The sequence below is a fragment of the Aplidium turbinatum genome, chromosome 1, assembly GCF_918807975.1.
Source record: "Aplidium turbinatum chromosome 1, kaAplTurb1.1, whole genome shotgun sequence".
NCBI classification, from domain to species: domain Eukaryota; kingdom Metazoa; phylum Chordata; class Ascidiacea; order Aplousobranchia; family Polyclinidae; genus Aplidium; species Aplidium turbinatum.
Window position 1 is genome coordinate 55,309,544 of NC_137472.1, and position 12,431 is coordinate 55,321,974.

A 12,431-nucleotide genomic window follows, 5' to 3' on the forward strand; every position below is an offset into this window, starting at 1 on the left:
ATTTTGAAAGTGTGTTGTTTTGAGCTTATTACACTTACAGGATCATTGTGTTGTGAACCTCTTAAAGCAATAAGCCACTGGGGTACACTAAATAAATGTTAAGAAAATGGAAACCAAATATGAGAAATCAATATGCATCCTCGGTCACTGTAATAACGTCATAATGTGGAACAGGAGTAAAAAAACAATTTGGACCAAAACTTAGTAGTTTCTACTGATCGAGGTCCGCTTGTTCATTATTTCAACTAAACTAATGAAATGTGGCCAATCTGCACCCTTACTTGGTTTGGCTGCTTCGTGGACTGCTGGGTGCCATGACGCTGAGTGACGTGAATGACCGAATCGGGGGCTTCCCCGAAATAACCGGTCAACTCGGAGTAGATGGACTGGAACTGAGGATTGGCATGCAATACCGCTTTGGAACGCATATTACCTGAAAGAAAGCGAGAGAACTTAAAAGTGACCATACATATCCTTTACCGAAGTTCTAGCCTTTAATTTAAAAGCGGAGTTCATTTTAAATATTCACAATGAAAATTACTCGGACGTATGTGTGACGAAAACCTTTCCAATAAACGAAGGTGTTTGATTTTGATCACACACGCGACGATGTCATCTTGGACTAAAATAATTATTTAACACTAGCCTTTAGCGTTGGAAAACCTGAAAATGCTTGAACGATGATGAGTTGTTCATACAGTATGTTTTTTCACATTACCAAACGGAAACAAATACAGGAGCTATACAATGTGCTGAATAGAGTTTAAACGAAAGACACAAGTATAATCGATTGATAGTTGAGTTGTAGCCACAGCATTGAAAGCTGCACCAGAGAACAGTCAGCAAAATCCTAGCGGGTAGAAGGCTTTTGACAACTCGAACCTGCAGTTGTTTTCGTTTGACTCTCTGCACCCGAGAGCCAAACCAAAACAACTGTAGACTGGAGCTAAGAAAAACTTTTTCCTCGCAATATTTAAGTTTTGCACTACAAATCAACTCTTCACGAATCTAGGAAAGTTAAAACGATAAAGAACGTAAAATTTTACTGGATGAAAGATGAAGAAAATATTTCATACAACCTTTCCAAAGCAAAGCAACTCGGCTACCTTTTCCTCCCTTCATTATTCCTTTCAAAAATATGAAGAACGACTTCATCCCGTGCTGCAGGAGGAGCTCCAATCCATGGTAGAGACTGATAGAGATCGCAAATGTTCCTTCAAGTGTCCCCATGGCGTTTTTCTTAAAAGCAACGACGGGGACAAATATAATTTTGAGTTACGATTTCTATCGTATTGTACCGTTGGTTGAAGATTTAGTTTTTCAATTTTAAAAGTGTGCTAGTAGGCAACTCAATAGACACCGAAGGCGGCAAATAAGAACGACAACGTATTAGAGTAAAACTATTCAATGCTTAGAAAAAAAACTGACGTCGAGTGGCAATACTTCAGTTCGGAATGGCCCGTTTCGGTGAGTCCAATTGGGTGAGTCCGATCCCTTAACGGGGGATTTTTTCAATTTTTTTTTTAAATTATCGGATACCGTAGCCTAATTATTATTGCCGTTTTAGGGTTAGGGGTTAGGAACTCACCGAATCGGACTCACCGAATAGTAGCAGACCCACTTCAGTTAGTAGCAAAATATCAGAAATTGTAAAAGAAATAGTTTTTTCAACTTACCGGCAACCCAGATGGAGGGTCTTTTCGAAACTGATCTCTTGCCATTAACAGAGCATACTTTGATAGAAATGCAACATCTTTATTGTAAATGACCTTGTTGCTGACAAGCGTATTGATGAATATCCGAATCACCTGAAACGAACAATAGACATAACGTTGGCAACCTTGTATAGCGCCTGTGTATGGTGCAATCAGTAAAATAGCTGCTACAGAAACCAAACCTGATGAATTTAAAGTGAATCGGAATTCGAGAATGCCACAGAACCATGAAAATCACTACAGATGCTACATTAAAGTTTTCATACGATCATTCATGTAAGTACCATTGTACAATGAAAATGACTGGTTCTTGAATCTTGATACTTTTCAACCCACTAAATAGTGGACACATGGTCTTCAAAAAAATGCTATTATTTTTCAATGGCGTTGAATCATCTTCTGATACTTGTCACGTCGGATAAGATAGCACCACACAGATATAGATAACACAAAATAACCACACAGTGCACTATACTACTATGTATTCACTGTGCTACTTACATCAAAGTATCTTTGCCTTATTTGAACAATTTGGTCACTCAGCTTGACCACAACTTTGTCCACACTTCGCGAATGCTTGTACTGACGTATGTCAATCGCCTCTTCCGAACGAAGTTCAATCGTTGAAATCAACAAGTTTTTTATTACCTATAATAGAAAGCAAATGATTAAGCGAAACAAAAGATGAAATCTGCGGGATATATTTTGAGAAAATCGACAGGCCAGCTACATCAATTGGTCGTTGAAGGTTTGGTGGAAGAGAAAAGTGCAGAGGCCCCAGAGAAAGGAGACGAACTTGGGGAAATGATGTAATACAGCGGGCTGACTTGTCATGCATTGATAGCGGAGAAACGCGACGTGCGAAACCAAATGACAGGCACATGGCTCGGAGACGACACATGATGATGATGAGAAAAGAAGAATATTCGCATATACTGTACTACCAACTTTTTGAATGCGAAAATGTATTACAATTGACGACAGCTACATAAATTTGCTACTGTTCAACTTCTTATAAAATCAAACACTTTGCAATGCAGCTCATTATAATTTAAATAAAGTCTTTTCATTATAATACAAGCAGTGTTTAAAGTAATTAAAAAGTCACTTGAGCAAATACTGTACATACTTCTTTGCTGGATATGATGTGATCCATAATGTTTTGATAAAGACTGCAAAAAGCAGTTTATCGTGTTCAAGACAACTTTGTTTGTTTCAAAACTAAGTTAGAATTTGTTTTGTAATGATGTAATGATGAATACCTGTTGTACGCCTTTCAGATCACTGCCTGGGGTAGCACTTAAAGCTAATACTCTGAAGTTACGACTGTACGACAACAATTGTTGAATGACCTAAATGAAAAAAGTTAAGCTGCAAAGCGATTTAATTTCACATAAAAATATTGATAATCAAAATTCAAAATCAATAAATATAAAAAGTATTTGTCACAGAAAGTCAAACACATGCAGAGTGGTTGAAGCTTTAGCTTAACTATGTTGCAAAAATCATTCCAAACAGCCAATTAAAACTCTTGAACCTGAAGTAAGTCACCAGATCAATTTGTTAATACAGCACCGTAATTGGTTTTCAATGTGATAGTGAATATCTCAATTCGAGAGAACTTTTTAATTAGCTATTCTGTGTTTGTTGAAAACATACACTGGTCAGATCTCAGAGAAAGAGAATAGTACCGACCCCACCTACCTGACAATATGCATGATTTCCCATAGCTTTGTGAGCTTCATCGATCACAACACACTTTATCAAAGACGCGGGGCAAACGCCCTTAGCCAAATCATTGTTTATAACTTGAGGGGTAAGAAAAAATACCCTTTTCGATGTCCACAGTTCTGCTCGGCGGTTAGATAGCATCGTAGCACCTGTTAAAAGATTCGTTCCAAGTACTATTTATAAAAAGCATGCAGTCAGTTGCCTGAATTGCATCAGTAATTTTGTGGCTTCTCAAGTGCATAAATGGTATGTTTTGTATTTAGCAACAACTGCAAGAATAAAGTTAATGACGATGCCCGAACGCGAACGGATGATGACGAACTACAAGAATAAAGTTTTATTAAATAACTATATATATTTCTATTTAGACTAAAGTACAACAATTTCACCAAAATATCATGAGTAGCCTTGATACAGTTGTATTAGAACAACATATTAACTAGTTTTGTAGAATTTATGCAATCGTAGACTTTCAAAACAATAGTAAAGAAGATAGAATAAAAAAACAAAACAAATGACAGCATGACCAATAGAAACCTGTTATTTGAACTTGATCTTCCATTGGGATCCCCATGATTTTGTAACAAGCTTCAATTTGCTGTGAAACAAGAGGTTTTGTCGGAGCCATGAACACAACTTTGCCTTGAGGATACCAGCGATAAAAATTGTATAAAACTACTGCTGCAATGAACGTTTTTCCCAACCCAGTAGGCAAAGCAACTAAAGTGTTTTTGAACAGAGCAGTTTGTGTAATAGAGAGTTGGTAATCTCGAACAGGGTAGTTTGTGGGATAAATCCATAAATTTCCAGAAGAAATGTCAAATCCAGGCAAGTGTTCATAATCTAAAACATTTATAAATTAACCTTATTAGTACTAATTTTTAAATGTACGATATATGATCCGGTAGTCTTATATGCATATTTGCGACTACTTTTTCCAAGGACCTTTCAAAATCATATTTGTTAACTTAAACTGTTACACTTTTTTTATTAGAAAGACATTTTCATACTCTTAAGTGTGAAATAATTTGGTGCGGAATGGCCCGATTTGGTGAGTCCGATTCGGTGAGTTCCCTATTCGGTGAGAGCCTTTTTCGGTGAGAGCCCTATTCGGTGAGTTTTTTTTTTTAATTATTGCGCGCCGTAGCCTAATTATCATTGCCGTTATAGGGGTTAGGGGGTTTTGGGGTTTTTGGGATTGGGGTTTTTGGGGTTTGAGGTTTTGGGTTTTTTGGGGTTTTTGGGGGTTTGGGTTTTTTTGGGGGTTTTGGGTTTTTTGGGAGTTTTGGGGTTTTTTGGGGGTTTGGGTTTTTGGGGTTTTGGTTTTTGGGTTTGAGGTTAGGGGGTTTTGGGGGTTTTTGGGGTTGGGGTTTTTGGGGTTTGAGGTTTTGGGTTTTTTGGGGTTTGGGTTTTTGGGGGTTTGGGTTTTTGGGGGTTTGGGTTTTTGGGTTTGAGGTTAGGGGGTTTGGGGTTAGGGGTTTTAATTAGGCTACGGTACCCAATAATTTTCAAAAAAAAATTCAAAAAAATCACCGAATAGGGCTCTCACCGAACAAGGCTCTCACCGAATCGGACTCACCGAATCGGACTCACCGAATAGTAGCAGACCCAATTTGGTGGTATTGTTGTGGGTACTAAAAGTACAATAGCGCATTTTGTGATTATAATACTGTTGTAATTCCAAAACGCGTCCAAATAGCCTACACCGTCCTTTCTGGCAGAAGCATTCTGCGCGATCTGCTTAATAAAACAATCCGTACAAAATGCATGGTAAATAATGTGATGACAGCAACACGCAGACGCTGATAAAAGCACTTCTCATTGACATATTATACAGTATATATGTGTATTTTTATGCCGTAAAGCAGTGGTTCCCAACTCATGGGTTGCGACCCAAAGTTGGGTCGCCTGATAATTTTTTTGGGTCACTTACGGTACTTTTCAGGCATATTGTATCTCGGGCAAAAAAAATAACAATAAACAAAATTTAAAACGTGAAGAGATCGATCACAAAACTGGAAAATATAAACACAAGTCATGAAGCGTTTCATGTCGAGACATCAAAAAGCTTTGTAGCACAATCGTAGTGCAAGAAGTTTTAACAATTTTTGCTTTTATTATTGTTATTATTAATATCAAATGTAAACCCAACAAAAATTTCAGTCTCAAACATAAATTAGCTTGACAAAGTTACGGGATATATATTGTAACGTGCACTATATGACAAAGTTTTCCACACGTTGGACCACGCATAGTCTGGTGTGGTAAAACGCATCAAAGACAAAGCCCCAAGTGCTATATGGACTTATTGCTTTCTCCACAGAGAGGCCTTTGCCGCAAAAAAGCTGTCTCAAGAGCTGCACGAAGTGTTGAATGATGTGAAGTGTGTAAACTTCATCAAAATAAGTCCACTAAATCGGCATTTGTTTTCGTTTTTGTGGATTCTGATTGTTATCAAGCATTGCTGTTGCACACAGAAGTGCGATAGTTGTCACGAGGTCGTGTCCTGAAGCAAGTTTGTAATTTGCGAGAGGAGATTGCTATCTTCCTGAGGCAACAGAACTGTGTGAGATTAGCCGAGAAGTTTTTGCAAGAAGATGTCAAGGCAAAAGTTGCTTACCTTGCCGATATACTTGACTCTCTGAATTCTCTAAATTTACATATGCAAGGCAACGGTTTTACGGTGATTGATCGCGCCGCAAAAGTTTCTGCTTAACACAAAAAACTCATATTCTGGAAAAGTTATGTCACCAGAGATGAGTATGATATATTTCCTCAGCTAACGCAATATATCTGTGGCAATGAAGTTGATATTAAGCAAACGATATAATCATATAATTAGACACCTGGAACAGTTTGCCAAAAAGTTTGTGCACTGCTTATGGAGAATCTCTAACACTTAATAACCATAATGATTGGATAATTGATCTATTTGTTGGAAAAGATCGGCCTTAATTTTCCATCCATGTTGCAGAACAGTTTATGGACATAACGACAGAAGTAGCAAACTGTATTTCTTTTGCGTCCTTCAAAGACAAATACCCCAAAGATTCTGCAAACATCCACTTTTGGGCTTCCATGTACAAAGTGTATCCCACAGTTTCACAATTAGGGATTCAAAAACAGATTTCATTTGCAACAACTTGGCTTTTTAAGATTGAATTTAGCGCCACGTGTGTATTGAAAACTGAACACAGTGAACAGCGAAACCGGCTGAAAGTTAAAGCCGACATGCAGTTTGCGGCTATGCCTAAGCAAAATAACGCCTCGATTTCAAAAACTGACTGACAGCAAGCCAGCACAGCTACCGTATCTCATTAGTGATTTGATAAACATATTATTTTCAGAAAAAGTTACTGCTTTTGTAGTGTTGTTTGTTTGAAACACAATCTTGTATGGCTTTTAAAATATTACGACAATTTGCTTGGGTTGCAAGATTTAACCGAACTGAATTTTTTTTTAAAATGGGTCGCCTTAAAAACGAGTTGGAAACCACTGCCGTAAAGCACCGTAAGCATTGTCATAAAGCACCTTCTTTAAGAGTGCCTGGTTATCGCTTCAATACTGATAAGACTAAGAGTGATGTACCAACAACCTGGGCCGATACCGATAAGACTCTCACATCCTAAATTCCAACACTTCTAAGAAAACCGCACTATATCCACCGAATACAAGATGGTTTCTTTAAGTTTCCGGGAACCCTTGAAATGGTTACAAGCCCTTGAAATGATCCCGGATCCAGAAGTACCTTCTGGACCTTCCTGTCAATGCTACTGTCAACATCCGCTAGGTTAAAACATTGATTATAGTCAATTGGGGTAATGCACAGCCAATTTTAACAAACTTTGCTCTCATTTGGTCAAATTACACTTTAGACAAGCCAGTTTTAACTTTTTAAGTACCTTGCTACTTGTAGATCAATTGTACTAAGAAGTAGGTCAAGTGCGCCTTTTGTTTGTTTTCGAGCGAATTTTCGGCATCGCTTGCGCAATAATCGCTTGATAACGAATGCGCAGTGCGCGTTGGGCTAAAGCGCACCGCGCAATCGAATGCGCATTTAGCCTGCATTATAACAGCTTTGTGCCCTTGCAGTGTACCACCAGGCAAAATCGGAAAAGGGAAATTTATCAGTGTTTAGTACACTACAGTACAAGCTTTACATGACAAGCACAGACCTCATTTATAGCACAAAAAGAGAAATGATTCCTCATACACACAAAGGTACAAGCTGCCTTTGCCGGCGCAAGCTTCTAACTACGTTGATTCAATGTCAAGAAACACAGAGTCAACAAAATGTAAGATTTTGCTGACGCATAAAATAAACGACTAAACGAAGTGGCGTTCACAAATAACAACACAATGGGCATTACGTAGCTACTTTAGCATCAAAACAAATCAGTCAGTTGCCTAAAAAACTCTGTTTATGGCACAAATTATCATTATCAAAATAGCAGATAAAAATTATGGCTGTTTATGGCACAAATTATCAACAGGGGTTATTGTAACGTCCGCTTTGTCTGTTTTATTGCAACGCTACAGTAATGTATTTTGTTTATCGTTGTTGATTTTTGCTCTATTTGAACTGTCTGGATTGCTAACAACAACACAACATATAAGTTTTAATTGAGTTTCACGTGTTCTTATTGTGCGTTTTTAGACAATCTTTTAAACACAGGTAACTTTGAGATTTCTTAAATTTGCGACTGTCTAGTAAGAGAAAAGCAATTTTGTCGAATGAAACAAAACGATTTACAGTACAATTACGAATTCCCTTTCTCAAGGATTGGCAATTATTGAAAAACGAATAGGTCATAATGGTTGTATAATTCGATGTAAACTGACGTTATATCGTTGACTAATAAGTTATTGATTTAACGAAAACAAACCACAGGTGCAAACACAAATGCGACAGAGGCCAAAACATTATAAAAGAAAAAAGAAAAACAGGTGGCTTTTTTAGTACAGTAGACTTGCAAAGGAGAAAAAAGCCAAATAATTAACAAACGAGTCACAAATGAATGCAGAGGGCTTAACTAAGAAATTTGGCAGTAACAGTTATCAATCAGTGGGGACATTCTCTTTAAATGCTCGAAACAGGAAATAATTTGTTTTCCTTGCTATGACTCGAACAGTGAACGTAACACAAACAATGTGATATTGTAGGAAGATTTAGATAGCCTGGAAAATATGAAGTTATACCTTCCGTAGTTCATCTTAACGCTGAATACCATACTAAACTGTTTTTTGTTTTCTTTAACATTTTTATCCTCTGGAGTGGGAAAGCGAAATGTATCGCCATACTTCGCATTAAGCTGCACCCCCGTGGAGCCGCTGGGATCACTGCTTCCAGTTGATTTACGACTAATTTTTGCTGTAGTTGTTGTTGTCTAAAACTTCAACATCTTAATAACACCGGTGAATTTTTAATTCTGTGCTGTAACCGAGCCGCCATTTTGTATCACCGTCTGGCTCTCAATTTCAAAGCCTCACGTGGTTGCCACGCATTCACCGCGTGACTGTTGTTGCGGCCAAATGCGTATTTTTCAATTTTCTTAAAGAAACAAAATTACTTCTCTATTATCTTTTAGTTTAAATAAAGGCTTGTGTGTGCATGATCGCTACACGTTGGAGCCGTTTGGATACAAGCGCTCTTCTCTTTGCAGCAGCAAAGTTAGAAATCCGACTTTCAAAGTTAAAATGAAGAGAAAATAGGTGACGTATGAAAAGAAAGATTTTAGCCTGGATGCCGTCCAATCCTTCTTTTGACTTGGTTTCCACTAAACAGCTGGGTAGTTTAGCTGTAAATAACCAACTTTTAAATATTAAATTTCTTTGTTTCTTATAAAGCGCACCGCTGCGCATTATCGCTATTTCTCCTGCGCTGCGCATTACCCAGATTGACTATAATTATCTGAAGTAGATATTAACAAAGGCCAGAAGCTCCGGCCCAAGTTGACATTCTATAGCCAGAACATCCTGCCTCTAGCCAAAATCTTGCCTCCGGTGCATCACTAGGTAGTTAACATTAATAAACATTGAAAGATTTTGACAATCGAGATCTGTTTGTTTTTGTTTGTTTATCTTTATCCTGCATTGCGAGAAAGTGGACTTGAGCGCTATGCATCGGTGTACGCCTTCCGACGTACACCTGACCCACGCTGCAGCCGACTGCAATGTCTGTTTCCGGTTGTCTACTCTACTTATGACTTAAATTTGGTACTACCCATTACTCGAAATCGATCACTGGGTAGAGGCAATTATTGTAAAGTTTCTTGCCCAAAGAAACAACAGCAAGTGCGGGTGGCTGATTAGTATTTTTAAAACTTTAACACAAGCTTATAAAAAATATTTTAAATGTAAGCTTACCTTTAGCCTTGGGCAATAACAGACTTTCATCATTGGACATTGCCTGCTCAAATGCAGCTGCTGCACATAAAAGATCATCATCAGCAACATCATTGTCAGTTAAGTTTATAACTTCCGAAGTACTATTGGCTGGCTGGTGTTCATTGATACTTTTCAATTCATTTTTCTTCGCTTTCCTATCTTTGCCAGAAGTTGGCTCACAATTCCATGTTTGAAATAATGTTTTTTGTGTAGTGTTATTAGACATTTTGCATTCAATAGTGATATTAACATATATGATATACCGGTAGCTTACATTTTCAATCATCGACACATTGTAGCACCTTATAATCAAAAAGTACAGTTAGTAAAGATCTTTTCAGGCTTTTGCAGATGAATTGCGAGCCAAATCCATAAGGCTAATTTCATGTGTGATATGGGAGGAAAAAAGCTACTATTACACTGAAGATGGATACAATGGTATTGGAGCATTTGTTGAGGGAGCAAAGAACTGAAGCTAAAGAACTATATACTTTGCATTTAGAGAGCTGATGTGTGCTTATTTGTTTAGGATAGACATCAGATCATCATCAACACATACCGTACCCTACAACCTTGCTTGTGTTTAGTTCACTTCGGAATCAATTTAAACAATAAATGCTATTAATACTACAAAAAGTGCTCAATGCGATGCAAAAAAGCCAAGCAGAGCAAATTACATCAAATTCAGTCAGGCTACTATTCTCTAAAAACCTCTGCAGATTGTTTCACTCTAACTTGGGACATCAGAAAAGGTCGCTTCTGCTTTTTTCTAGAACTCTGCTATGTTAGTCATATATTGTTTTTTCAATGTGATGGTCAGCCATAAAAACGAACTCAACTGAACTGAAAAGGTCCTTATTCACATCAATCAAAATCAATTTATTGATAAAAACCTAAAGCATAAAGCAGATTAAGCAGCAAAGGGCATTCCCCTAATAAAAGATAAGTTTCAATCAAACATTCTACAAACATTGATGAAAATGAAGGGATCAACATAAAATTATAATCTATAAAAAATTTAAGTATAATTTTTCCTAAAATATAAAATAGATTGGTGTAATCTTTGTGCTTTTACAGTTTATGTATTATTTCATTGTGTTAGATAATGGACAGACAGCTTTGTCGGATGCAAGTAAATAAATTAATGTGACATCAAACAACCCACTTGAAGTTTGAGATAAAATGCATGACATTTTGTTTTCAACTTATGACCCGATTTTTGTGGAAATTGTTCAGCAAAATATTTCTTACACTGACTTTTCAAAAAGGTGTCAATAAATTGATTTATGTCCACAATGATTACCATTTGTTAAAATTTCCGCTGTTTGCAAACGTAGATTGACTTACACGTGATTTTGTTTTTGCGCATAGAAATTTATGCTACACTGAATAACTGAATAATTCGTATTGTCAGGCATCTTTTTTGAGAAGATGTAGCCTAGGTGAATTTTCTGAAGAAAACCCTGCTAAAATATTACTCAAGTTATGATAATCATTTTTATTGCTGACACCGAGTGTGCGTTTAATATTGTTCAGTGACCACAGTCTCTATAATATAGAGACTGTGCAGTGACGATCGGCGAGGGAAAGCAAGGAAAACAGTGATTACTTGAGCGAAAACTATGCAAACTATAATGACTGAATTTTATGTTTAACTTCTTATTATTTTTATTACGTCTATTTTCACTTTAAAATTACTGTGTTCGTGACTAGAATTAGGCTACTCGTAACGCTTGTGAGTAGTTTAAGTCCTCACCAAACCTCATGTCTAGCCTATAAATGTCAATTAACGCAAACGCTCCTGTCAGAAACAACCACCGAGGCTTCAGGGAAATCAACTTGCAAAGTTGCTTTCCCCACGTCCAAAAACGTCAAAAAACGCCTTTGTTTTATCCAATTCTCGCACTCGTTTTGCAAAACGTCACCAGCTGCTTAGCCAATCAGATGTGCTATGGTTAGAGTTGCTTTCCCAGTGACGTCAATGCGTTCAATCGCTAGACTAACTGGTCATACTAGGGTCGGTACATTACAGGACGCGCAACTCCGTTGTTCCGCCAACATTAGAAGGGTCAATTGCCAATTTGACATTTTTTACGCTTTGCTGCTGGCTTGCTTTTAACTTAAACCTTAAATTATCTTAAAACCAACTTCACTCTTTTTATGTAAGCCATAAAAAGTACAATATTTTGTAAATTAGAAAAAAACGTAACCCTTCTAGAGCTGCGGATAAGTCAAAAGCGGATATAGCTTCGCATCCCTATGATCTACAATCCCCAGGTCATACGCACAGAATGGTCTCTCGTCACGGTACACAGCACAGCATTATAAAGACAAAAAGATTGTTGCTGTTTTTTGATGTCTCCTCGCCATGTACTTTGGCCTACTAGCTTTCATAGTCATGCCTTTGCCCTTTTTACAGCGTAGATATAACGTTACTTCGCCAATGAACGTTCAGATGCGGATGCAATATTTAGTTCGTTAAACTTCTATACGCAGGAGGCAAACTTATCCAGCTTTTTGTACAAATTGCTTGCGGTTGTAATGTTTAGGTCTAAGTGTTAGTTTTTGTAGTGTAGGCGTAACTGAATATCTGAGAAT

The 12,431-nt window shown here is 37.4% G+C and overlaps 1 protein-coding gene across 1 annotated transcript in view; it reads right to left on the bottom strand.

Annotated features, from left to right (window-relative positions):
* LOC145767411 (Fanconi anemia group M protein-like) overlaps positions 1-10,108 on the bottom strand; it is a 28,680-nt gene extending 18,572 nt beyond the window's left edge. The window contains exons 1-8 of the mRNA XM_082579231.1: positions 9,813-10,108; positions 3,984-4,289; positions 3,420-3,595; positions 2,978-3,067; positions 2,217-2,363; positions 1,677-1,808; positions 1,107-1,239; positions 282-433 (exon numbers count right to left, since the gene is read on the bottom strand). Of these exons, the coding sequence (XP_082435357.1) occupies positions 282-433; positions 1,107-1,239; positions 1,677-1,808; positions 2,217-2,363; positions 2,978-3,067; positions 3,420-3,595; positions 3,984-4,289; positions 9,813-10,059 (1,383 nt within the window). The 5' untranslated portion in view covers positions 10,060-10,108. The remainder of the gene's footprint in view (positions 1-281; positions 434-1,106; positions 1,240-1,676; positions 1,809-2,216; positions 2,364-2,977; positions 3,068-3,419; positions 3,596-3,983; positions 4,290-9,812) is intronic.
* Positions 10,109-12,431: the final 2,323 nt, after the last annotated feature.